Here is a 24,318-nt window from a genome sequence, read left to right as displayed (position 1 = left end):
GGGGCACTGAGGCACAAGACCAGGCAAATAAAATCGAGATGCATCAATGTGCAAAGTCATTTACTGACTGGGCCTACGACTCCTTTCTGCTACAGCATGGGTGTAAATTGCTCATGTCTGAGCCTGGCTGGTTTGCTTGTTGCCTTACCCCTTTGTCTTGGCCAACATAACGTGGGGAGGAAATTGTGTTTCTTAAGTTTGGGTCAGTTGCACAGTGGATCTGATGTCTATAATCAGAGTGGCGTGGCATGGTTGCCCACACTGATGGGTACCACTGCTGTTAGTAGCTTGAGAAAAAAGGCAGATGAGCTGGCAGGCTTCTGCAGGGGGTGTTCACAGTGACATTTGTAGATGATGAGTAAATACACAGTGATGTGCCAGGGCTGTCACATCAGCTATCTTGATTTTCTCAAACACTCTGATCAGTAAGACGTTCTTTTCAATCATTAAAAGGCTTAGTACAAATGGGGTTTGTTTGGTTTCTTCTCTTTTTTGTTCTCAGGACTCATTTAAGCTGCAGTATTTAAATTATCTGCCAATGCCAGGACAAAAGAACTATCCACGTAACCAATACTTGCTGAAGAGAGAGGCTCTCAGACTTGTTTCTGGAACAAAGTTGGCATGCGGTTGATCTCAGACAGGGTCTACTCAGCGTGGCTGACTGCTAAAGTGCTGCTATATCAGAAGATGACTTTTATCTTTCGTGAACTAATAACATTTTTAAACCTCCCCATCCCTTTCCTCCCTCGTCCCCATTTTCCTGTTCACTCCCCTTCCCTTTGCCCTGTTTGGTTTCCCTCCAAACCCAGTCACAGATGTCCTGTGAATATATTTAAGATGTTGCCAGAATGTGTTGCTTTGCTGTTAAGCAGAAGACTTACAGCCACAGTGCACCCTGCTGGGAGAGTCACCTCGGGGTGGGAGGGTGGGTGGGGAGGAGGCTGCTACTCTCCCCCTGAAATCCATCTCCATTGCTAGGCCTTTGTAAAAGCATTCAGCTCTGAAGAGCGACAGAAACACTTATATAGCCAGACCTCATTCCTCCCACCCACTGCAGCTTTTGGCTGTTCTGACCATCCTTTTGGAGAGAGGACCCTTGAAATTTGACTACAATGAGCCAAATCCATCTCTTTTCTCTCCTGCCTGCTCTGCTAACCCTCTGAAAGCTGGATGTGCATTGTAGTCTCCTTTAACATCTGCTTGGCTGGGGAATGCTATTCAGTGAAAAGTTAAGCTCTCCTCTGCAGAAGTCCCAAGCATGAGGGACTGGGGCTGATGTCCAGTTCCCCCCATCCCAGTGCAGCATTGTCTGAGGGCAGCATTTCACTAACAGAGGAATCATTTGTGCAAAGGACAATCTAACCCCTGTTGTTCTCCCTGAAGGCAGTGTGTTGCTGATGGCTTAGGAGTCATTCCCTGTTTTGGGTGAGGTTTGAGGCTGGGGTGAGGAGAGGAGCTGGATATGCCCCTGTCCTTCCATGCAGAGGCACAGTCCCCTGGTGATGGCAGGTGGGTAGTGGTGGCCGTGAGCAGAGGCAGTAAGGTTAGCAGTTCTGCAGCATTTCTGGGGCTGGCCTTGCTAAAAAGCCTTGGGTGGGAGGGATAGGATCGCCTCTGTGTGTGCTTCTCTAACCTGTGTGCATGCTGCATTGCGGTTTAGGGACACAGGATGATTAGTCCCTTTGCTGGTAGCTGAGCTGGATCTTTGCTCTCTAGCTGAGCCTTTTGCAAATTGCTGTTGTTTAGAAGATAAAAATAGCCCTGGAGGTGAGGGACGTGTGAAACAATTCCGCATGTCTCTGAACTAGACAGAGATCTGGTGTGACATGGCTCTTTTTACAGAGCTGAAGGGAATTGCAGCTGGCCTGCAACTGGATCAGGAAAGGGTGTATATCGGTCCCTGGCCATTCCGGGCCATGCCCACATCTTGAATAACCCCCACTGCCTCAGTGGGAAGGTGCTCCAGTCCTGCAGTGGGAAATCAGGATCCTTTTTCTCTGGGCTGGAAGGGTTTTAAGCAGGCTTTCTGACACCCTTTAAACTTGGAACTTGGCAGATGGGACATTTTATTTAGCTATTCTCATCAGTTTCACTTTGCTAGGGAAGCAGTTGTGTTGTTTCTAATGGCTTGGGATGTGCTTTTTCCACCAATGAAGTTTTGCGAGGGGCTGGACCAAGGGTCCCCAAAGAGCAGTCCAGAGGGCTTAAATTGTTTTGGTGACAGCCAGGATGGACAGGATGGCAGTGGATGTATGGAGGCATGGAAAGCAGGTGCTTGGGGAGCACCTGGTGTTGTTCTTGAAGTGCGTAAGCAGCAGTGCTGAGCACCCAGCTCCTGTATTTTCATTGAGCCCGGAGACTGCATCAGTTCATAAGAGCAGCTCAGAGCATGTGATGACACTCCTGTTTTCTGTTCGAACTATTGCTGTAAAAGGGGTCTCACAGGTTAGCTCTATTCTGCTCAGGTAGCACTGGCAGTATGACTTAACCTCTGCAGAGTCCTAAATGTTCCGGATCATAATAATGAGTCCATCTGCAACTAATTTTGATGTTCGTTTTGAGTCTAAGAAGGTTGCTGTGGATTTCAGGCACCCTGCAGTCCAAAAGCAAAACTGGCAGGGGAGCAGAGAGCATCCAAGTTTACATCCCAGACTTCTCTCAGTTGAAGTTCTGAGTCTAATTGTTAATCCTACTTGCACACGGTTCCTCTAAGTTCAGTTATCACAAGTTCTGCAGCATGGTTACATATCAGTAGGGGATAAACCTCGGCTTCAGATCTAATAGTCGCTTTCCTCAGCTTGTCTGGTCATCCTCTGTCTTCTACATTTAGGTTACTGTAGAAAACAGTGAGCTGTTACTCCGGCCTCTGACGGCTGCAGAACTTCCTAATGTTTCAGCTGCATCTTTGTGGGTAGCGCCTGCAGAGGTGTGTCTTATTTTACTATCTGCAGAAGCCTGGGAGAACCAGAAGACTGGCTGGCCGGGCGCAGGGAGCGCGCCGTTGCAGATTGCCACGGTTGTCATAGCCCTGCTGCTCCACGCTGCTATGTTGTGACTTCTGAGCACTGCTGGGTATTTCAAGTGGTACTGTAGTTCAAACTCTGCTGTCTAGAGCCGTTCAAGGTACGGTTTGTGAGCAACAACTGAACTCCGTTTTTTGGCAAGCATGGGAACGGTGTAGGGGCTGTGTCTGGGTACTTCGTACAGAGCTGCAGGAGGGTGAGGATTCTTAACCCATTCCCGAGTTGTACACGTTTTTTCTGATAGCTAGGAAGGAAACTGAAGTGAACTGATGTAACTTGAACTTGAAGCTGCCACAGGCTGGCGCTTGGTGGTGTTCATTGTGCACCCGGGGCGGAGCAATCTGGTAAGTACGTCTCCCAGAGTCAGAGGAGAGTGGCTTCCTCAAAATTTCCCCCTTAGGATACGTGTGCATGTGTGTGTGAGAGTGCGAGAGCACCTGTGAGGGAGGTTTCAGCACGAACTGAACGGGTAATCCCTCAGCCAGGTTGGAGTAATCGCAGAGCTTATGATGAAAAGAGCTAGCACCTGCCTACAGAAAGGACATGAAAGGGGCTGGAGGTGTCTGTGGGCTTTAAGTGTTGCACATCACTTTGAAATGAAATACCTCTGCTGCACAGAGATCGTCACTTCTCCCACAAGCAGGGAGCTCGCATAGCCTTCCCCTTGGACTGCGGGATCCGAGTGCTGCAGGTGTGGGACATCCAGAGCAGGACAATCCCTCTAGCCACACCGTCTCCTGCTTGTGACTCCTTTGGCAATAGGACACCATTTTGCTGCAAATATTTCTCATCCTCAGAGGAATTCAGCTTGCTTTAAAATATGCAAATAGAAAATGGCACGAAGGAATTTGCAGCGAGAGAACTTGTGTGGCTGTCTCCTCCCCGTTAACCTTCAGGGACAGACACGTCCACTACTGGAAGGGAAGGATGCAGTTGACGAGTTGAGAAGCCTGATCATCAGAAACATTGAAATGCTTTACACTTGTTCCTAAACTGGAAGCTGACTTGGACCACCGTGCTCCACCTCCCTGCCACCTGCTCCTGCTCCAAAGGATCCTTTGTTTCTTTTTTAATTTTTATTTTTTTTTAACAACTCTGAAAAAACTGGAGACTACCATGTGCGTTCCTCCGCCCCAGGTATGTTCCCTGCCCCTGCCACGAGCTCCTTCCTCAGTCTGAGCAGGGCTCCACGCTCTCAGTTCTTCAGCATCCTGGCTCTGATGGGGCAGCACGTCTCTGAGAGCGCCTTCCTTTTGCACCTGTAGGTCTGACTGTTGTGGCTGATGCAGTCAGTGTTTGTGCTGAGGCACAGCATTAGCAGCTCTCCTTGGTGAGAGATGCGAGGAGAGGAGCCCCAGCCTTCCTGCTGTAGGCCTGGAGGAGGAGAGGAGGAGATGACCTTGTGGCTGAAGGCTAGGAGGGAAGGGTGGGGATGGAGATGGAGCTCTGCACGAGTGGGGGCAGCACTGCAAAAACAGGGTTCTTAGCTGGTGTACTTGGCTCACAAGGATGAGGGGTTACTGTGAGGACATCAGAAATGCCAGGAGGTCATCGAGCAATGCCTGCAGCAACGGGTGGGTGTGTTGATGCCCACCTTTATGTTGCACTGGGGGCATGGGGTGAGAGGTCTGAACTGCCGTGACCAAGAGGACTTTGCCAGGTCTCCCAGTGGCATGCATGATGCACTAATGTGCTGAGCCTTGCCCTGCTGCTGTTCCCCAAGGAGCAATAACAGCTTCCCGGAAGGAAAGGGAACAGCAGGAGACCCAGCTGTCCCTGGAGAGGTCTCCATATGAAATCCCTCCTTCATCCTGCCAGCAAATCCCACTGGGTTGAGTGTCATGAGGGCCACGGTCTTTGTCCCCACGTGTAATACCAAAACAGAAGCAGCAGGTCCCACGGGCACATTCCTTCTGCCCACCCCCAGCAGTGGGCTGGGAGGGGTGGTCTCCTGCTGAGGCTGAGATTTGGTTCCCTTCCTTTCCCCCCTCACTCCTTTTTTTTTAATGAGCTGTAGCCTAACTCCTGGCACGTTCCCAGAGCTTCTCTCCCATGGTGAGCCTTGATACAGAGCCAGAATAAATCATCCTTTGTCTTGTCAGAAAATTCTCCCCGTGACTTTGTGCTTGTTCCCAAAGACCGCTGGGCTTCCCTGCTTGTCCCGTGGATATCCCACAGGAGTTGTCACCGCTGGTTAATCTTCGGTGACGTTAAACTGATACACTAAAAATCAGAGGGATGCTGATGTGCATGGATGTATGAGCCCTTTATGTATGGTAACCGACTGCTGGATGGGTCCCTCTTGTAGTAGCTGGTCACCCCAAAAACCGTCCTGTGCTACATCCCTGCTCAGACTGAGGGCTGGGGGAGGAAAGGACGTGGCTTCTCCAGAGTTTTCGGTTTGTTACTCTGCTATATTTGTTATCTGGATTCTTAAGTAACGAGTGCTTTGAATTTTGTGATTATGTTACGGTGATGTGTAGTTAATGTACTAATGTTCACTTGAGCTAGGGTCATGGTAACAGTGTGGTTTGTTTTTTTTAACTGTTCAGAAAATAACTTAAATACAAAGGTTAAGCTGTGAACCTCTCCTGTTTTCCTTTTGGGATGAAGGGGCAGTGTTGGAGCATCACGGCTGTGCCTTGCATTTGGACAGCACGAACCTCCCTGCCCCACCACCTGCCTGGGGGCCGCTCCCGGGGCCCGTGTCCATGCTCTGGAAGGCAGAAAGAGAGGAAAAAAAGCCATCACCACCACTTTTTTCCTAAAACCACAGCATACTTTTTAATTAACAAACTCCATTGAATGGCTGATGGCCTCTAGCTGGGGCGAATGAGTCTGCCCTGTAAGTCAGAGTGGATGTGACGCACCGAGCCACAGCCATCTTGCCTATAAAAGTATAAAGACTGTGCTTTTCTGGGTACACTTGCAAGATCCTGGGAGGAGAAGCACAAATTTGTTTTATAAGCTAATCAGAATCCTGCTGTTCAATAATGAGTGAGTAATTGACATATCGCGGCACCGCCATGCGACACAATGGCTGGGGATGCTGAAATGCTGACGATTCGAACGCGAGCACCCTTGGCCTCAGAATACCTTTCTCTTAAAAATGCTCTGCGGATGGCAACCTCAGATCTTCCCATTTTACTTAACAGCCCCTTTTAAAACAAAGGCGACTGCGGTTTTAAGATCCCTGCTCCCGGGGTGGGCAGAAAACAAACACGCGCCGCACACCCGCTGCCACTCTCCCTGCTGGCTCCATTCTTGGGAACCAGCAGGGGATGGAGATGGCGAACCTCCTGCATTCTGCAGGGCTGGGAGTCCTGTCACCTCCAATCCCCATCTCTCCTTGTGACAGCATTCCCAGCAGCCGGGTGCTTTGTTTGGAGAGGGTTGGATTTTTAATGCGCGCATCATCTATTTACGCTGCTTTATCCTCTGCTGTTCCTATCCTGCTCTACCTCTGGCCAACCCTTCCTCCCCTTCCCTTTGATACCCCAACACAAGGGTCATCGAATCACAGGGTGGTCGAGTTGGAAGGGACCCGAGAGGTGAGAGAGTCATAGAACAGTTGGGTTGGAAGGGACCCCAAAGATGGGAGAATCATAGAACAGTGGGGTTGGAAGGGACCCCAAAGACCGTCCAGTTCCAACCCATCAGAGTGGGCTGGAGAACCCTTCCCAGCAATTCTGCCTTCACATCCAGGAACTCAGGACCTGAAGCTCTCTCCTCTCTGAGACAGAAAAGCAATCTCCATTGTAAATTTCTGCAGGAACAAAGTGAGTACCAGGCAGCTTATCTTAAATAGATTCAGTGCTTAATTATCCTTTCCTTTTAAAAATGTGTGCCTTATTTCCACTTCAAATGAAGAAGGAAAGTAATGTTTGCCATATCTCCAAATTAACAGCGTTTGATCGACCCACGGCTTTCAAATGAAATCTTCTGGTGGTGTTTTCTTTCTTTTTTTTCTTTATCAGTTTTATATGCACACTTCAGTAAGGTGTGTTTTGGGAAGAGGGGAATTGGTCAGTGTCGGCCTGCTGGGCACATCAATGGTGGGAGCCTCGTGGCTGCTGGGGATGTTTGCTGAGCTGAGGGGCTGCTGTGCCAGGGACTGCTGGGGTTGGAGGAGGAAAACCTGGGTGTGGAAGGGCTCCGTGCAGGTACGTGGCCTTCCTGCAGTGGGAGGGCACCCGGATAAGGGGGTGGCTGTGAGCGGTCCTGCAGGGGTGACAGTGGGAGGGAATGGGATGGAGTGGGGTCTGGCTGCTGCTTTCCCCCCAAAGCACACGGAGTCAGGGAGCCCCTGCATGAAGGGAAGGAGGACCAGAGCCGCCGGTAAGTCATAGCGCTGAGCTCCATCCCAGCACGGAGCAGAGGGGGTTTCTTGCCAGCACTCATCCCCATCACACTGTGTGCCACCGTCACTGGGTCAGGTCGCAGGAGTGCCTCCAGTTAACCCTGCTCCCCAGTGGCCCTTAATTGACACCCCAGGCTTCCTCTTCACCCCCTCCCTTCCTGCCATGTGGCCCCCACCTGCGCATCCGCCAAAGCACTCCCAGCAGCTGCTGGGGACCAGCAACAGTAACCCAGATTTACTCCTAAATCCAGGTACCCCCTGACAGCAGCCTTGTCCTTCTGCATTGGGGACAGAGCCCTCGAAGCCCCAGAGCTCTGTGCGGGTTGATGCCCCAATGAAGACATGGGGAAACTGAGGCAGAGAGAGATGTAGAGGCTCTTGGAACATCATTGCAGGACACAGGGAGTCCCATATGAGGGGACCTGTCCCACGGTGGGGCCAGCCAGCCTGGCCTGTCCCTTTTAAGCCTTCGGAGCTGTTGCCAGCCTGGCTTAGTGGGGTCCCCATCCTTTCGACTGGCTGTTCGGCAAATTAAGAGCTTGCTATTAGGCTGCTAATTAAAGGCACTTCATTAGCAGCAGGGGAGGCAGCTCCTGGCCGCAGCAAAATTGGATTCCTCTGAGCTGCCATGAGCTGCATCTCTACTCTCTGGGGCTGGGGGCTGCACCCTGGGGCTGGGGGCTCTGCCACCCCGGTCCCGACAAGGGCAGATGCCCCCATTCACTTGGACATGTGGGTCACCAGCCCTCCTGCCCCCATCGCAGCAGATGGGGCATAGCTGTCCCACAGCCCCATGTGATGGTGGGGGGCTGGTGGGGGTGCTGGGAGATGTGAGCACCCCCTTCATCCCTCTGCTTCCAGTCCCGAGGAGCCCCATTGAGGCGGGGAGGGCCCCGGACTCCTCCTCCGCCCGCTCTGGAGCCTCCAATGAGCCCTGGGGGCAACACCCAGGCTGCCTTCCCTTCTTTTCCTTCCCTTTCCCTCCTTCCATCTGAAAATGGGAGAGAAGAGCCAGGCACGGGGGCTGCCTTCCTCTCCTCATCCTCAGACCGACGAGAAGGGGACCCTGCAGCCCAGCAGGGACATCAGTGGGGTGAGTGTTGGGTGGGCAGGGGGCTGGGCTGGGGGGTTGCCCCGTCCCCGTTCCCCACATGCCTCATGGTGTGTAACCCCCCCCAGTTCCCAGCTCAGGATTCTTGCTGGGATTAGTGAGGATTTGGTGTGCGTGAGCCGGGAGCTGCTGAGTGCTATGGATCTGGCTACTGGGCTCAGGGAGGGGGTCTGGGGGGTGAAGAGGCTCCCAGGGCTGGGGCTTGGGTACCGGGGAGCTCTGTGGGGTTGGGGTCTGTGCTTGGAACAGGGCTCTGTTGATGCCCTCCTCTCCCCCAGCGCCTCACCTGCCCCCTGCTCTCTGTCACCCTCCTGGTATCCTTCGGCTCCTCCATGCTCTATGGCTACAACCTGGCCGTGGTGAACTCACCAGCAGTGGTAAGGGATGGCACAGCCCCACTGGGATCCGTATCCCTTCATGGAGGTGGTGGGACCCCTGCCCCGTAGCGAAGTGCTGGCTCTTCCCTCGGGCTGTGCCCCAGGGCTGGCTGTGATGCTGTTGCCCCCCGGCCTTTCTCCTCTCCAGTCAGTGCCCATCTCTCTGCCCCACAGCACATAAAGGCCTTCTACAACGCCACATGGTCCCAGCGCTATGGGCATGGGCTGCCCCCTGGGCCCCTCACCCTCCTCTACTCTCTGACCGTCTCCATCTTTGCCCTGGGCGGGCTGGGGGGCTCCTTGCTGGTGGGGATGCTGGTGGCACGCTATGGCAGGTAAGGGGGTGGCACGGGGCAGATGGGGCCGTGGGGGCTGCCCCACTGCTGTGCGTACCCCATAGGCATGGCACGCTGGGACGCAGCGCTCTGCTCGTCCTCCTGGCTGGTGGCCTCATGGCCTTCAGCCGACAGCTGGCGGCCCCCGAGATGGTGATCATTGGCCGTGCCATCACCGGGCTGCACTCAGGTGGGTGGAGAAGACCCTAACGCTAACCATGAGAGGGTCTGGGGGTTGTCTGTGTGGCCCCCTCCCTGCCCACAGCTGGGCCCTGCTGTCCATGCTGCCCAGGTATCTGTCTCAGCGTGGTGCCTCTCTACCTGGGAGAAATTGCCCCCAAGAACCTGCGGGGCTTCCTGGGCCTCCTGCCCAGCATCTTCATCTGCCTGGGGGTGTTCTGCGCACAGGTGCTGGGGCTGCCCGAGCTGCTGGGCCAGGTGAGCAGGATGGGATATCACCCAATGGGATGTCCCCCAGTGGGATGCCCCTCGATGGGTTACCCCCCCATGGAATGTCCCCCCCTACCCCTGCCAGGCCCGGTGCTGCTCCTCCCCCCGCCCCCCCCCATGACACATCTCCGCTCCCCCCAGGACAGGTACTGGCCCCTATTCCTAGCAGTGGTGGCCATCCCTGCCTCCCTCCAGCTCCTGCTGCTGCACTGCTTCCCTGAGAGCCCGCGGTTCCTGCTGATAGAGAGGAATGACGTCTGTGGCTCCACTGAGGGTGAGGGTTGTCCTGGGGGGGGAACCACCTGTGGGTGTGCATCCTCCCACGCCATCCTGACAGCCCACATATCCCATATAACCCAGACCTTCTCTCCCACTGAACTGTCCCATAGCATTTTCCCAGTGCCCATCACTGTGGTGTCGGGACATTTCCCTGGCTCCCAGGGATGCGCAGCCCCGTGGCTCCCCCATGCCATGTCTATGAGCAGCCATCCACCCGCACCCACAGCGCTGCGCCGGTTCCTGGGGACGTCTGACGTGCAGGAGGTGCTGGAGGAGATGAAGGAGGAGCAGCGCTCCCTCTCCTTGGTGCAGACGGTCTCAGTCTGGCAGCTGCTGCAGGAGCGCTCGGTGCGCTGGCAGACCCTCTCGGTGGCGGTGGTGAATGTGGGCATGCAGCTCTCCGGGATCGATGCTGTGAGTCCTGGTCCTGGAACCCGGTTGTGCAGGGACACAGAGCTCTGTGCCCCCGCTCACGCTGCGTCCCCTTCTCGGCAGATCTGGTTTTACACCAACACCATCTTCCGGAACGCAGGGATCCCCGAATCCCAGATCCCATATACCACTGTGGGCACCGGTGCCATTGAAGTTGTTGCGGGGCTGATCGGGGTGAGTGAGGGATGGGCGGACAGACCTCAGCACCCAGTGCCATTGAGCCTCGGGCCTGATAGACCCCATATACCAGCTGTGCCACTCTCTGCTGGGGAGCAGAGGGGTTGGCAGTAAAACGGAGTGGGAGAATGGGGTGAGAAGGCTCAATTTTAGGACATAGAGGTGCCACCAGGAGCATTCCATGCCTGCAGCTGGACCTGGACCCACGGGCTACCCTCATCCCCACAGTGGGGTCCCCATTGTCTCCTTGCTTTCTGCTCTCCCCTGGCAGTGCTTCACCATCGAGAAGCTGGGCCGGCGGCCCCTCATCATCACCGGGTTCTGTGCCATGGGCACTTGCCTGGCAGGCATCACCGGCTGCCTGCTGCTTCAGGTAGGGTTGGGACAATGCCACAACGGGCCTTGGGTGCCTTAATGAGTTTCCAACCCCGGGCAACCCTTAATGAGGGCTGGGTGGTGAAGGGACGAATCATAGACACATAGAACCATTAAGGTTGGAAAAGATCACTGAGATCACCAAGTCCAACTGTCCACCCTCCAGTGGATGGGATGGATTCTCCCTGAGCCAGCTCTGCTTTGCCCCACACCACCCATATCCTATCTGCACTGGTGTCCCACCACCCCATGTCCCACCACAGGCTGCCCTGCCCTGGATGCGCTACGTCGCCGTTGCCTGCGTGGTGGGCATCATCGCTGGGTTCTGCATGGGGCCAGGTGGGTCTGGGGGCTGCAAGGCCAGGGCTGGGGGACAGCACAGAGCTGGGCGCTCCAAACCTGAGGCACAGAACCTGCACTGCTCTACCCAGTTGATGTATTAGCAGAGCCGTTAGCAGATCTATAATTCATGCTCAGCCCAGACTTTATTCACTGTAATTACATCTTTAATTAGGATTTTAATGGCTCATTGTTCACAAACAATGATGAATAGGACTTTTATAACAAAAATATACATATCTCTATTCTGGGCGAGCTGTGAGTAAGAGTCCATCAGGGGCTGCACTCCTCCCGGAGTTATTATCGCTTTTGTTTGCTTGTTCCTTTCCTTCCTTGGAGCACCTCACGTGAGGACGACTTGAGCATCCCCATCCCCTGCAATGGGGCCCCGGGCACAGCACAGGGGCTGAAGCTTCCCGGTCCGGTACCCATCCCGTTGTCCCAAAGGGCCGTGACAGCCTGGTCCCCTGCCACTGACCCATCCATCCCTATGCAGCTGGTGTCCCCTTCCTGATGACGGCCGAGCTCTTCACGCAGTCCCACCGCTCGGCTGCCTATGTCCTGGGGGGGTCTCTCAATTGGCTCTGCAATTTCACCATCGGCTTCATCTTCCCTTTCCTGCAGGTAATGGCCTCGGGTTGGGCACCGGGATGGGCGTGACCCCTCTGCTCCCCCAGGAGCCAAGACCAGCCGCCCCAACCCTTCCCTCTCCTTGTCCCCAGATGTCAACCGGTGCCTTTTCCTACTTGGTTTTCTGTGGGGTCTGCCTGCTGGTGGCCCTCTACGTCTACCTCATCGTCCCCGAGACCAAGAACAAGACCTTCATGGAGATCAGCCGTGTCTTCGCTGCCCGCCAACCCCTCGCCCCACTGTGCCACGCAGGGATGCTGAGGCTCCGTGGGTACGGGGCCGTGGAGAGCAGCCTGGAGGGCTCAGAGCACAGCCTGCCCTGAGCCCCAGGTAGTGCTGAGAGGGGAGCAGGGGACAGTGGTGGGTCTCGCTGGACGTCTTGTCAACCCACAGCCTGATGATGCGCATGGGAACAGGGACCGGTCCATATGGATCCCTACTGCCTGGCCCTAACACTGTGGAAGCAGAGATCACGGCCCCATAGCATCCTCCACGTCCCCCTCCCGACTCGGCTGCTCTCGGCAGCAGAACAGAGCGGTAAATATGTGCAGCATTACATATGTATAATGGAGTGTAAATAACCCCAAAAAGTGCATTGTAAATAGACTCCAAGTTTATCCTTTATTAATGAGGCACTGAGTGCCCTGCTGTTTTAGAGCAGCGAGACTTTCATAATATCAAAACCTAAATTACACTTGTGTCTCTCATTCCCAGCAAACGACAGCATCATTTCAGGCCTCTTTGCCACTGGTATTTATTTATTCCGGTATTTATTTATCTCTCCCACCCTGCGTGCTGGGCAGCCTGGGAGATGCCCTGTGCCCTCCCCGTGGGAAGCAGTGACCCCTCGACCCCTGCCTGCTGGTGTGACCCATGAGCCCCGCTGTTGCCTTATAGAATCATTAAGGTTGGAAAAGACCTCTAACATCGTTGAGTCCAACCATCCTCCTACCACCAATACTGCCCTCTAAACTGGGGCCGAGGCGCAGGTTGCCCAGAGAGGTGCTGGGTGGGGACACTCACCTCCCTGGAGACACCCAAGGTCAGACTGGGTGGGCTCTGTGTGCATGATGAAGCAGTAGGTGTCCCTGTTCAGTGCGGGGGAATGGGACCAGATGGCCTTGAAGAGTTCCTTCCAACTCAGAGAATTTGGTAGTTCTACAGTCCTCACAGGCTGGGAGCAGCACGGGGCTCCAGCACCACCCAACCCCACCTAAAGGATTCGGCCATACTCAGAGGGCACTGCGGATGAGGGGATGACACAGCGACGATGAGGGGAAGGCTTTGAAAAAAATCAGAGGTGTTACAAAGGAGTGACTTTGGTTACCACGAGGTGCTCACAGCCCCGGTAGGATCTGTGGAAGCAAAGATGGAGATGATCTTCTCCAGATGGTGCCCAGTGTTGAGGGAGGGGCATTGGGTGGAGAGGAGAGCAGAGATTTGTGTCATTGCAAACCATAATGCACTGCCTTGGATCCAGCACTCCCCAACCCAGCCTCTCCAAAAGATGTCTTTAAAGGATGAGCTATTTAGAATATATAGATACATATATAGAAGCGTGCTTCCCTATGGAAAGAGAAGGAAGGGTCCCGTATTGGTACCGGGGCGGTTGGGGCGCGGGGTGCGCGCCAGCAGATGGCACTGCCGGGATTTATGGCTGCAGCAAGCTGCCTCTCGGAGAGCACTCATGTAGGAGATGTCCTATTATATGGGCAGTTGACTTTAATAGTCATTGTGTGCTTAAAGCACAGCAAAACAACAGTGGGAAAAAGAAGAAAAAAAAAAGAGAAGGAAAAAAAGAAAGAGATCCCCCTCCTGTCGGATGGCCCTTTCCCCCCCCAGCCCTGCTAGTCTATTTGTACAGTAAATTAAAAATATGAATCACTTCTCTCTACTGCCTCCCCAAACACTCATCCTGTCAGGCGCTGTGTTGTCTTCATTTGTATTACCTTAATTTAATGTTAATTATGTTCTTCATTTACAAAGAACACGCGTCCGCACGCCCCGCCGGGGGATTCTCCACGCTGCGCTCTCCGCAGAGCGGGGTGTTGTGCACAGTGCAGGGATGGGCGGCAGGGATGCTCTGTGCCCCCACCCCATTGCTGCTATTGCCTCTCGATTTATGGAAGCGCATCGCTGCCGCCGTGCCCGAGTCGTGTCCCACCCTTCCATCCACCCCCCCCCCCTCCCAATAAATCCTTCCTAAAAGGCGGTCGGCCCACGGAGGGCAGTGATTTATGGTGGAGAGGTGGGGGCGCGTTTGGGGGCGCAGCGTTGTTGTGTGCCTCGGTTTCCCCATCGGCTGTTGGGGAAACCCCAAACTCCCAACGTGGGGGAGGGTGGGACGTCCTGGGCCGGGCCGGGCAGAGCTGGGAAAGCAGTGGGCAGAGTGGGCTGGGAGCACCCACCAAAAGCCCCCAAATACCCTGCCAAGGTATTTAATACAGGTATTAAATTAGAAATCCGCCCAAACCTTCTTATTGTCTGTTATTACCCAAAGAATAGAAAAGAACTGAAAATGACAGCCCCCCCACATAAAGACCCACGATCCCAAGCACCTTTCTCCCCATCCCCACCCCCAGTTTCCATGGAAACAGCCAAATATTGGGGGGCAAAGCCCTGAGCACCCCCAACCACAAATTATCGGGCAGCTTCAGGCCTGGGACAGGTTCCTGGGGGGGGGGCGTGGGGGTTTCCCCTCCCTCCCACCACCCCATGGGGCTGAGGCTGCTCACTTCATCACACCAATGCCTCCAAGGAGCCCTGGGACAAACCCTTGGGGTGGAACGTTGGGGAACCATCTCACTTATCCCCTCCCCTCTTACCGATGACCTTTCTGCTGATTCCCAGCCCCAAATATCCTCTCAGTGCTATCCAGAAGATGCTGCGTCCTCCAGCAGAAAGCCACGGCCGTGTCCCCATGCAGTGCTGTGCTCGTGCCAACACTTTAATTAATTACAATGGCTCTTTTTTTTTCTTCTTTTTTTTTTCCTCTTTTTTTTTTTCCTTCCTCCCCCCCCCCCTTTTTTTTTCCTTTTTTTTTTCCCTTCTTTTTTTCCTTTTTTTTTTTTTTTTTTCCTTTTTAGTTTTTTTTTTTTTTTAGCTTTCCTTTCCCCCCTCTCTCTCCCCCATAAGCCCTTTAATGCGTGCGCGCAGCCCGGCCGATCCCCACAGCCACGGAAATATTAGGTTGACGGATGTGGTCTGTCGCCAGCGCTCCCTCCGCGGGTCCGCCTGTCAGCCCGCCGATGATGACATTAACACGGGAAGAAAGTGATGACAAATGCCCGTTATCAGGGAACGAGGCCTGTGACAAATCGCACGGCGCCTCGCGAGCAGCCCCATTACGCTGTAATAAAAAAAGATGGATGGCTCCGCGCACCGGGGCCCCGCGCTAATGCGATTCCGCCCGGTCTCTCCGGGTTCTAATTAAGGCAGAAAACAGAGAATGAGCAGGAGGGCCCCCCCGGACCCGAATCCCCCCTGTGGCTGTGGGTGTTGACCCTTGGAGCGTCCCAATGGTGTCTCCTTGGAGCGTCCCAGTGATGGTCCCTTGGGATGTCCCGATGGTGTCTCCTTGGAGCATCCCGGTGGTGTCCCCTTGGGGTATCCCCATGATGGTCCTTGAGGTGTCCCGATGGTGTTTCCTTGGGGTGTCCCAACGGTACAACCTTAGGAGCAGGGTGGGGGTCCTGCTGCATCTCCTGTGAATTGCTGCGGCTTTGCAGAGCACAGGAAATGGGGAGCAGAAAAATGCTATCCATTGGAAAGCATGACAAGTGCCCATCCAGACACTGGCAGAGACCACAGCAGCGGAAGCCCGGAGGCACCATGAAGACCCTATTGCTGTTGCAGGCACAGCAGCAAGAACGAGACCTTCCTGCTGTGGGCATTGCTCCCCGGGAGCAGCAAGTGCCTTCAACCACCCATGCTCCAGGGGCTGTACTGTCCCAGCGTGGCATGAATGGCCGTGAATTGGCTCCTGCTGCTGGGAATGGCAAGGGTAGAGGGAGGGAGCTTGGGGGGGGGGGGAGGCAGGCAGGGCTGGGGGCTGCAGCTGGGATTGGTGTCCCCAGAGCTCAGACCCGCGGCCTGGCCTGCCCAGTAGGAAGGCAAACTGGGCTGACTGCAGGAACAGTTGGGCAGTTCTGCGCCCCAGGGCTCGGCAGGAGGCAGAGGGAGCAGAGCAGGGGGACAATTTCAGGTTCTGCCGTACCTGCACCGAGTCCTCCCGCTCCCTGAGGACGCACTGCTCTGCTGCTGATGGTCACAGAGCCATCCGGATCCCCCTGCCGCGATGAGCATCCTTCCGGGCTCAGTGCTGCCGACTCAGGACCCCGCCGCGAGTAAAACCGGAGGAGGCGACAGGGATAGGTAGAGCAGCCGGGCCGTGGGCACGGGCTGAGCCCGCCCCTGGCTGGGGGTCGCTGCGCCACCTCAGCCCACCTCCTGCTCCGCCGCCCCATCCCCGCGCACGGAGCGGGCTGCGCGGAGCCGGGCCGCCCCCACCTCGGGCATCCCCGGCGCTGCCCTTACCCGGTCCTCCAGCTCCCTCTGCTGCCTGTCCCCTCACCTCTCCCTTCATTTGCGCCTCCTTTCCCGACGAGGGGCGCGGGATGCTCATCATTTACCCCTCCCACCCCACCTGCGCGGCGCTGGGCCGTGGCTGGGGCCGCCTGCTGGGCAGGACGAGGCTGCGAGCTCAGCCCTACGGCAGCAGCCTGCAGGGAGCCCCGGCCCCGAGGCCGGCTGATCGCAAACCTCTCCTTCCTGCGTTTGGGATCGATTTTTTCCCTCTCCGAGCCCGGTGTCAGCAGCCCGGGAGCTGCCGGGCTGTTTCTTTTTTTCCGACTTGACACAAGCGGGTAAATTATCGACAAGTAACGCGTCTCCCATCCGAGGGGACTGGAGAGCCTGCCTCCCCCCTCCCGTGGTGACGGCAGCCGAGTTATGGCTCCGCTGGAGAAACAGCGCCTCTGTGAACGCGGCTGTTTGCGCCGTTCTGTGGCCCAACGACAGCGCGGTGACGGCCGGGCAGGAGCAGAGGCGGCCCTGCAGCCCGGGGGTGGGGGCTGCGTGGACTCAGACCTCGTGGCACTGCGGGGTGAAGGTCCCCACGCCGGGATGCTGCGAGCAATACGTGGCATAAATGTTTGGTGCCAAATAAGGCTGTTTTGGGGGGCATCTCTCTGTGTCTTCGCGCTCCCCGGAAACTGGGATGCTGGTTTGGCAACCAGTGAGACCCACGGAGCAAACAGGCCCAGGGAATGCAAGGAAGGGGGAAAGCGAGGCACAGAGAGGCAGCGCAGCAAATGGAGACCTTCTGGGTTTGATCCAGGATCTCAAGACCAGACCTTCTGGAAGGGCTTGGGACCATCCCCTCCCGGCCTCCAGCACTGGCTGCAGCACAGCACGGGGGTGAGACGCCTCTGAGGAACAGAACTGCTTTGGGTGTGTTTTCCCCCAGAAATGGGCGAGGGGAGGGCTGGGTGGGTGCTGGCTGAGCTCAGCCTGGGGCCCTGCGTCTCCCACCCATGAGCATCCCAGCAGTTCGCGCATAGAGAGGGTATCTCACCACTGTGGGGACACAGCAGGCATAGGGGCAGTGTAGGACCCCCAAAAGCCACCCCTATGGGCTGGGGGGCACCGCCACCCCATACACAGGAGCTGCCCCAGCAGAGCAGGGGCGCACCGGGCACACGGCTGCTGCCCTTGGCCACCCCACAGGGTCCCCCGTCCCCCCCCAGCTGCACCCCAGCAGCCTTTCCCTCTCTCTCCACGCCGCACCGACGTCGCCCGGCCATCAATAGCGCTCGGTTAATTAATTTGATGGGAACAGCAGGGACCGCACTTTGCATTTAGTGAACTTCTGAGAACTTCCAACCTCATCTTCATAATTGGCCTCATAAATTTGAGGAAAGAGAGAAATCAGCAAAGCTGGAGGAGCGAGGGAGGGCGGGAGAGGCCCAGCACGCGGGCGGGCAGGCGGTGACTCTATTTGGTGTCCTTATTTAATTTTATTGCACAGATCCATCTTCGCCCGCCCCCTCCCTGCCTGGCCCTCTCTCTCCCGCTCTCCCTGCTGGGTTCACCTAATCATGATAAATTCATATTCATTTCCCTGCCTGCCCCGGCGGGGGGAGCAGCTCTGCTACGTTCTCCCGGCCGCGCTGCCATTAGCAGATATTTGCTGGTGGATACGAAGCGCCGCTCTTAGGAGCCCAAAGGGCCCCTCCGCACACCTCTGCCCCCATCCCCACCGTAGGACGGGCACGGGGGGGTGAGGTGTCCTCCCCACGGGGTAGGGAGCAGGGTGGGAAGAGCTGCTCTGATGTTGCGACTCAGCACGACTTTTTCTTCCTTTTACTCTTGGGGGGCAGAGAGAGAGCTGCTGGGGGGGGGACGGGAATTGCCTGAGCCCCCAATCTGTGCCCACAGCGGGGGCACACAGGGCAGAAGTGGGAGCGAGGGGCTCTGCGGCAGGAGCTCAGTGCCCGTCGTGGCTCCCCAGCTTCCCACTCAGTCTCTTAAAGTGCTGCTGTGTTTGGGTTTCTTTTTAATTTTCAGGATGATCGGACTCACAGCCAGGGAGGGCAGGAAGGGGGAAAGCACTGAAGCCCCTTCCTGGGGTGCAGGAACCAATCAACACCCCATGAGAGATGCCTAAAGCGATCTCTGCTCACCCTGTCTGCAGCCATCCTGGGGGCTCAGCACCCACAGCTATTCGCCCCCTCCCAGGCACCCCAGGAGCTCCGTCTGGGCCCTTCGCTTCGTACCTTCTTCTGTGTGACATTGGAAGAGACAACTGTGCTGGGGACATGTAGTGGCCAGCTCCTGCTCTGCTGCACAGGCAGAGGAGTGGTCCCAGAGCCACACCTGGCTTTGGAGGATGCCAGACGGGAGGTAACCCCTACCTTGAGGTCTGCAAGTGACTCAGAAGATGCAGAGTGGGATTAGGGGCACACAGCAGCTCTGTCCCCTCCGTGCAGGGCAGGAGACACTGCCCAGCCCAGCGCTCACAGCAGGCAGCATGATCCAGTCACTGGTGCTGCTCTGCTTGGCTCAGGACAAGGGAGAGGTGGGAGCCTTTGGCACCTAGAAGCATCACTCCTGGCGACTGGCAGAGCTGTCGTGCTGCATCTGCAGGGGAAATAGCCCCATCCTTGGACCACGCAGCTGCAGCTGCTGCTGGCCACGGGAGGGCTCTCTGCCCTCTCCAGAGCTCCTGGGCAGGGAGCTGAGGGATGGGAAGGGAGGACAGACAGAAGCCCCCTCCCTCACAGTGCAGGGGCTGGCAGGAGTTCTTCGTGTCCCCAGGAAAGTTGCACTGCCCGGAGAACAGTCCCACTCTGAGCAGCCCCAGCCCTCCTTTGTAAAAGCATTCACAGCCAGACAAGAGCTTTGCAAGGGCTGCTACAGCACGCATTTGGCACCACAGAATTGTGGCCCCAGAGGGATGGGCAAAGGGGAGAGAGATGGGGGACACGAATGCCACGTCTCCCCTACCCGTAGTGACATCCCCAGCATGTGACTGTGGCGAGAGGGGCAGCCCCAGCCCCACAAAGGAACAGCTCACCCTGGCACCCACAGCTGGATGAAAACCCATCCTCACCCTGGGACAGAGGTGAGAAGCCCAATGCTCAGCTGCAAGGAAGGGAGCAAAAAGACAGAGGTAAGAGGAAAAAGAGATAAGGGATTTATTACACTTCATGTTTCAAAGCACCAAGACATGCCAGAAGACATTCATTTCCATCAGGTGTTCTGCAGAAGGGCTGGGCTCTGCATCAAGGACAGCACCCGGGTCAAGTCCTCCCCAGCAAATACCACTGCTGGTGCTCAACAGCCACAGCAGCCAGGTTTGAAGCCCCAGTGGCTGCCCTGGCAGCAAACACAGCTCATCCCTGCACGTGACAAAGATGCAGCAAAGTGCAGAGTGGGGGTGGCCAGGTCCCCTACAAGATAAGGGAGTGTAAAGCCAGGTCAGCCCCAGAGACTGAGGCAGGAACACTCACCCTGGCCTCACCAGCAGCTGATGCTGCAGAGCACTGAAAGCCTCTGCAAAATTCATCTCCAGAATATAAAAATAATTGAGGTTTCCTGAGAAACAAAATTCACTCCCTTGGAATAGAAGGGGTTAGCACACCTGTACATGTACACACACGCACACACGCTCTGATCAGTATAGACCAGGTGACTTCCTGGTCATCACACACACAAAATGAGAAAGCTCTGCTTTGCCCAGATTAACACTGAATTATCCATGTTTCTCTCTGCCTCCATGCCTTGCATGCACCAAACACAGCCTTACCAGGTTACATTCAGCGTCATTACAATCCTGAGCACAGTCACCCTGAAGCCCAAGGGCCACTCCTTTCCTGCACAGAAGGGAAAGGAGCCCTTGTGCCCAGGCCAGGAGGATCACAGCACTCTGCACTGCAGGATGCTCAGCACATGATGGACTGAGGACATTGCAGACAGAGCACACTGGGTTTTTACACATTCCTCAGGGCTCACCTGGCACCAGGGGAAGCTGCCTGGCACTGTGCAATGAGACCCACTGGACAGCACAAGTCAGACAGCAGGAGGACATGGCAGCAGCACAGGGAGACCCTTTGCAGTTCTCACAGTAGCAGTTGCCAGCAGCAGCAAGCAGAGGACAGGGGCTCATTTCCAGGCCAGGCAAGACCCCTGTTGCCTTCATACACAGCTCAGGACAGAGATTATGGGGCATCTGTGCTCACACAGAGAGGAAGATGCATCCCTCTTCTCCAGTTCCCAAGCACCAGGAGGGCTTTTGTCATAATGCTCTCCAAGCCAGCCTTCTGGAGCTTCCCTAAGGAGAGCCAGGCCAGGGTTAGCTGACAGGCAGAGCCCCTTCAGTAGCCAGGGGCTGCCTGAGAGCCGGGCACAGGCAGACGTGCGACACCGGGCAGCCCTTCCAACCAGCTTCCAGCCCGCTCCCAGCCCACGCCCTCTGCTGGGTGAAGCCACAAAGCTCTGCTAGCAGCAGGGCCCCAGTTTGCAAGGAGCCACTTCACAGTCACCACAGAACAGCACTGGAGAAGCCAGCACCCCTCAAAACATCAGCACAGCTCGGAGTGCTGGGTGACAACCAGAGTCACCAGTCCCGTTCCGAGGGCTCTCGGTAAGGCAGCCCCAGCTGAATGAAGACATCTCTCTCGGTCGGGGTGGGCAGAGCATGGCCAGATGCCACCTTGACACCACCAGGGCCTCGCACCACAGCCATGCTGAGGGCATGCTCTGAGAGGCTCATGCCCTTGGTCTTGGCCAGGGCGCGCATGGAGCGGTTGAAGTGAGCCGAGCCGGTGAAGTAGAGCAGGGCGCAGGCAAACTCACTGTAAGGTACCACGATGATGTCCAGACGTCGGTGACGACGGGCCGGCCCAGGAAGGCGGCACACCCCCAGATACTTCTTCTGATCACCGTTGTCCTCCTGACTCACCAGGTCATCAGTAAGGAAGCCTGAGGAGAGGGAGCAGGCAGAGGGGGGCTGAGCAGCGAAGCCTGGAATCCCCATTCAGAACTTCCCCCAGTTCAGACAGCTGTCTCAGTGTGCTGCAGGGTCCCTACAACAACACAGCCTCAGCCCGGACAGCCTCACAAGACAGGAGAAGCTATCACCTGCCTGCCCTTCAATGAATGCTATTCATGTGTAGCACTGATCTCAGTCCCTCCTTGGCTTGGCTGTGCTAAGAACAGCTTCGAGCACCATGTGCCAGCCCCCAGCCCTCTTACCGCTCTCGTGGAGGCTGTCAAGCAGCTTGCTGAACAGCCCACGGTGAGACTGACCATCCGGGTGAGTGACCAGCACGTCCACATCTCCGCAGGTGGCCTTTCCCCGACGGTAGGAGCCACATGCCACACACACAAGCCCAGGCTTCAGGGCCAGGGCTGCTTGTCTGACCTTCAAGAACAGAAAGAGGGGAGAAGAGTCACAGACTACTCTCTTAATGCCCTCTCTGTCCAGGCAGCAAATGATCTTGCACCTGCCTCAGGCAGTGCTGCAGCTCCAGGGTCTCTGTACAGAGCTGATACTTGGCAGGCATGGCAAACTGCCCCAAGGAGAAGACTGGCCTGCTGTCAAAAGCTGCGTGTGCTGGGGTGGCTTTCACACAGCCCCGCACATGCCCAGCCCACTGCCACACAACACAATGATCTACCGGGCTGCTGCCACAAGTTGGCCATTGGTATCAGCTCTTGGGGAGGCCAGGCTATAGCTGGGTTGGGACAGGTTGGAAGATGCAGCAGTGTTAAGGAGGCAGCATCATCAGAGACACCCCTAATGCAGCCACCTCCAGGCTGGATCCCAGCTCCCACTCTGTGTGGACAGTGCCAGTTCTGATGGCTTCATTCATTAAATGTTTAAGAAAGGCTCCCAGGTCCTTGGACAGAAGTATTTTTGGTCTGATTGTGCCAATCACCCTGTTGGCAGCAAATAATTAGGGGCTCAGCAATTCCCAGTGACGAGGCCATCACAGGGGCTGAGGTTCAGGAAGGTAGTGTCCATGCCCACAGCCCCTTGTCACTCTTGGGGATCATCCTTCATTAGCAAGAGATAAACCCATTAACCTTTGCCCCAGAGGTGCTTCAAGAAGCCACAAGCCTTTCTCATGCGGAGCAAGCCCTCCTCTGGTGTCCTTGCCCCCCTTCTGGCTTTAAATGAAGATTTCTAGAAAACTCCCAACCCCACCCAAAAGCCTAAAAGCTCATCAGCTCTCACTGTGACAGGCAGCACAGACAGTGACTAATCCCTTATTCTCTCTCCCTTGCCTGGATCAGAGGTGTGTGCCTGTGTATGGAGGGGAGCACAGTAATCCCATCAAGATAACAATAGGCCCAGCCTCAAGAGCCAGCTCCTCAAACCAGCCTGCCTGGGAAAAGGACCGCTCACAACCAAAATGGCTAATCCGGCATAGGGGACTGACACCCCAGCAGGAGCCTGGCAGGAGCGTATTCTTTGTGGCCAGGCCCTGTGGCCGAGTGACAGGGTCACGCTGCTTGCCGCCTCCATGGTGATCAGAGAGCACAGGGGTAGCAATGATGGAGCCCCAAGCTCTCTGCTCACATTAGGGTACACTGGCTTAGCACCCCATGGTCCTGGAGTGCCATGGCTTACTAGAGCGAGCAACACCCTTCTGCACCTGGATCCCCTTTGCTTCTATCAAGGATACCCAAGGTCTGTCCCAACGGCAATAACCAGCTCATAGAATGCTCATGGATTCCTCTGGAGAAGCAGCATCAGGGAATCAGCACAGGACCTTGGCCAAAAGCAGATATCTCAGAGAAGATGAGAGGGAGGCAAGGGGAGCTAGAACCTGCTCAAACCATCATGCCACATGTAGTCTTTTTCAAAGCATTGCGAGGAACTGACAACTGGGAAGCATCCTCCTTCTTGCCAAGCTCTTAAACTGATCCTTCTTACAGGTTAAAGTAAGTGCTTCGTGGGCTCATGCCCAAAAGCAGTCACCCAAGCACTGACACAGCTCAGAGAAGATGCTGAAGAACTCAGCTATAACAGAGAGGGACGTTTCTACAGCCTGCAACTTCCTGCCAGATCCCAGCAGGTCCTCCACTCCACGGGCTCGGAGGGAAGCTACTCACGGTCTGCTCTATTTCTGCAGCTTCCTCCCGAGGCATGCGCTCCAGGAAATCCTCATAGTGCTTCAGGCCCACGGCTTGCTGGCTGGTGAGAGACGCCTTTGTGCGGATATCATCCAGTGTCCGGAACCCCTAGTGCAGAACACATCATCTGTGCTGAGACCTCACTCTCTCTTCAAATGCTTTCCACTAGGATCAAGGGAGATTGTATTTAACCTGTGTCAAGACCAGGCTGGTCACAGTTCCTGAAATCGCATGTAGAGATTACAGCCTCGCTCCTGGAAAGATATTTAGGCAATCCTCGCACATACTTCTCATCTCCAACCCACAGTGACTTCAAATCTTAACTAAACCTGACAGAAGGGTACTGCTCTTAAAGCAGCTTTGCTCTTTACAGCTTGAATGAAATCAAGTAGTGCAGGTAAAGGAAAGCCTATGGTGTAAACACAAGCATATTTTTAGACAGCAAAGAAGCCAGTCACAAACCAAACACTACAGGAAGGCAGGCTTCACTTAGATCTATGCTCAGGAAACAAACTCTTTCTAAGAAGGAACTTATTCAGTAGGCTGGACAGGCTCGTGTTGGCACTTATTTTACAACAAGGTGGATGGCTGCTCTAACAGCTATAGGGGTCAGCCAGGACAACATGGCAGCAACTGGACTGGGAACCGACAACCAAAGCATCCTGGCTCAAGGCTGGCTCCTAACAGTGTCACTGCAGTGAGCAGTGTGAGATGAGTCTCCAAGCAGTGATGGTAACAGAAGAGATAGTATGTGTCCTCCACTCTTCCTATCACACATCTTTGTCGT

The 24,318-nt window shown here is 55.6% G+C and overlaps 3 protein-coding genes across 42 annotated transcripts in view; 2 read left to right on the top strand and 1 right to left on the bottom strand.

Annotated features, from left to right (window-relative positions):
* The window catches only part of BTRC (beta-transducin repeat containing E3 ubiquitin protein ligase), a 118,062-nt gene extending 112,454 nt beyond the window's left edge, over positions 1-5,608 (top strand). For all 22 annotated transcript variants that reach the window (XM_025151777.2, XM_004942220.5, XM_025151778.3 and 19 more), the window contains one exon: positions 503-5,608. The gene's annotated coding sequence lies outside the window, so the exon portion shown is untranslated. The remainder of the gene's footprint in view (positions 1-502) is intronic.
* On the top strand, positions 4,632-14,581 carry SLC2A9L (solute carrier family 2, facilitated glucose transporter member 9-like). 10 transcript variants are annotated; one of them, XM_046943112.1, is made up of 15 exons: positions 4,632-6,574; positions 6,729-6,802; positions 7,001-7,186; positions 8,773-8,871; positions 9,046-9,206; positions 9,272-9,396; positions 9,499-9,644; positions 9,798-9,930; positions 10,162-10,349; positions 10,431-10,541; positions 10,816-10,917; positions 11,183-11,258; positions 11,755-11,882; positions 11,981-12,159; positions 12,282-12,601. In XM_046943112.1, exons 3-15 carry the CDS (start codon positions 7,007-7,009, stop codon positions 12,370-12,372), a joined length of 1,719 nt encoding a protein of 572 aa, XP_046799068.1. In that variant the 5' UTR covers positions 4,632-6,574; positions 6,729-6,802; positions 7,001-7,006; the 3' UTR covers positions 12,373-12,601. The 10 variants fall into 10 exon arrangements, 8 of the variants coding, with proteins under 8 accessions (XP_046799068.1, XP_046799067.1, XP_046799066.1 ...); XR_006939602.1 differs by adding an exon at positions 12,692-14,581 and having other exon boundaries at positions 4,632-7,186; positions 12,282-12,425; XR_006939601.1 differs by adding an exon at positions 12,603-14,581 and having other exon boundaries at positions 4,632-7,186; positions 12,282-12,425.
* A 4,980-nt stretch (positions 14,582-19,561) lies between these two features.
* Positions 19,562-24,318, bottom strand: part of POLL (DNA polymerase lambda) — an 80,127-nt gene continuing 75,370 nt past the window's right edge. For all 10 annotated transcript variants that reach the window (XM_046943105.1, XM_046943106.1, XM_046943107.1 and 7 more), the window contains 3 exons: positions 23,511-23,639; positions 21,645-21,813; positions 19,562-21,371 (listed from right to left, as the gene is read on the bottom strand). In XM_046943105.1, coding sequence (XP_046799061.1) covers positions 21,007-21,371; positions 21,645-21,813; positions 23,511-23,639 — 663 coding nt within the window. In that variant the 3' untranslated portion in view covers positions 19,562-21,006. The remainder of the gene's footprint in view (positions 21,372-21,644; positions 21,814-23,510; positions 23,640-24,318) is intronic.

The sequence above is a fragment of the Gallus gallus genome, chromosome 6 (assembly GCF_016699485.2).
Source record: "Gallus gallus isolate bGalGal1 chromosome 6, bGalGal1.mat.broiler.GRCg7b, whole genome shotgun sequence".
Classification (NCBI taxonomy): Eukaryota; Metazoa; Chordata; class Aves; order Galliformes; family Phasianidae; genus Gallus; species Gallus gallus.
Note: the sequence above shows the minus strand (reverse complement) of the source record. Positions and strands in the feature narration are given on the sequence as shown.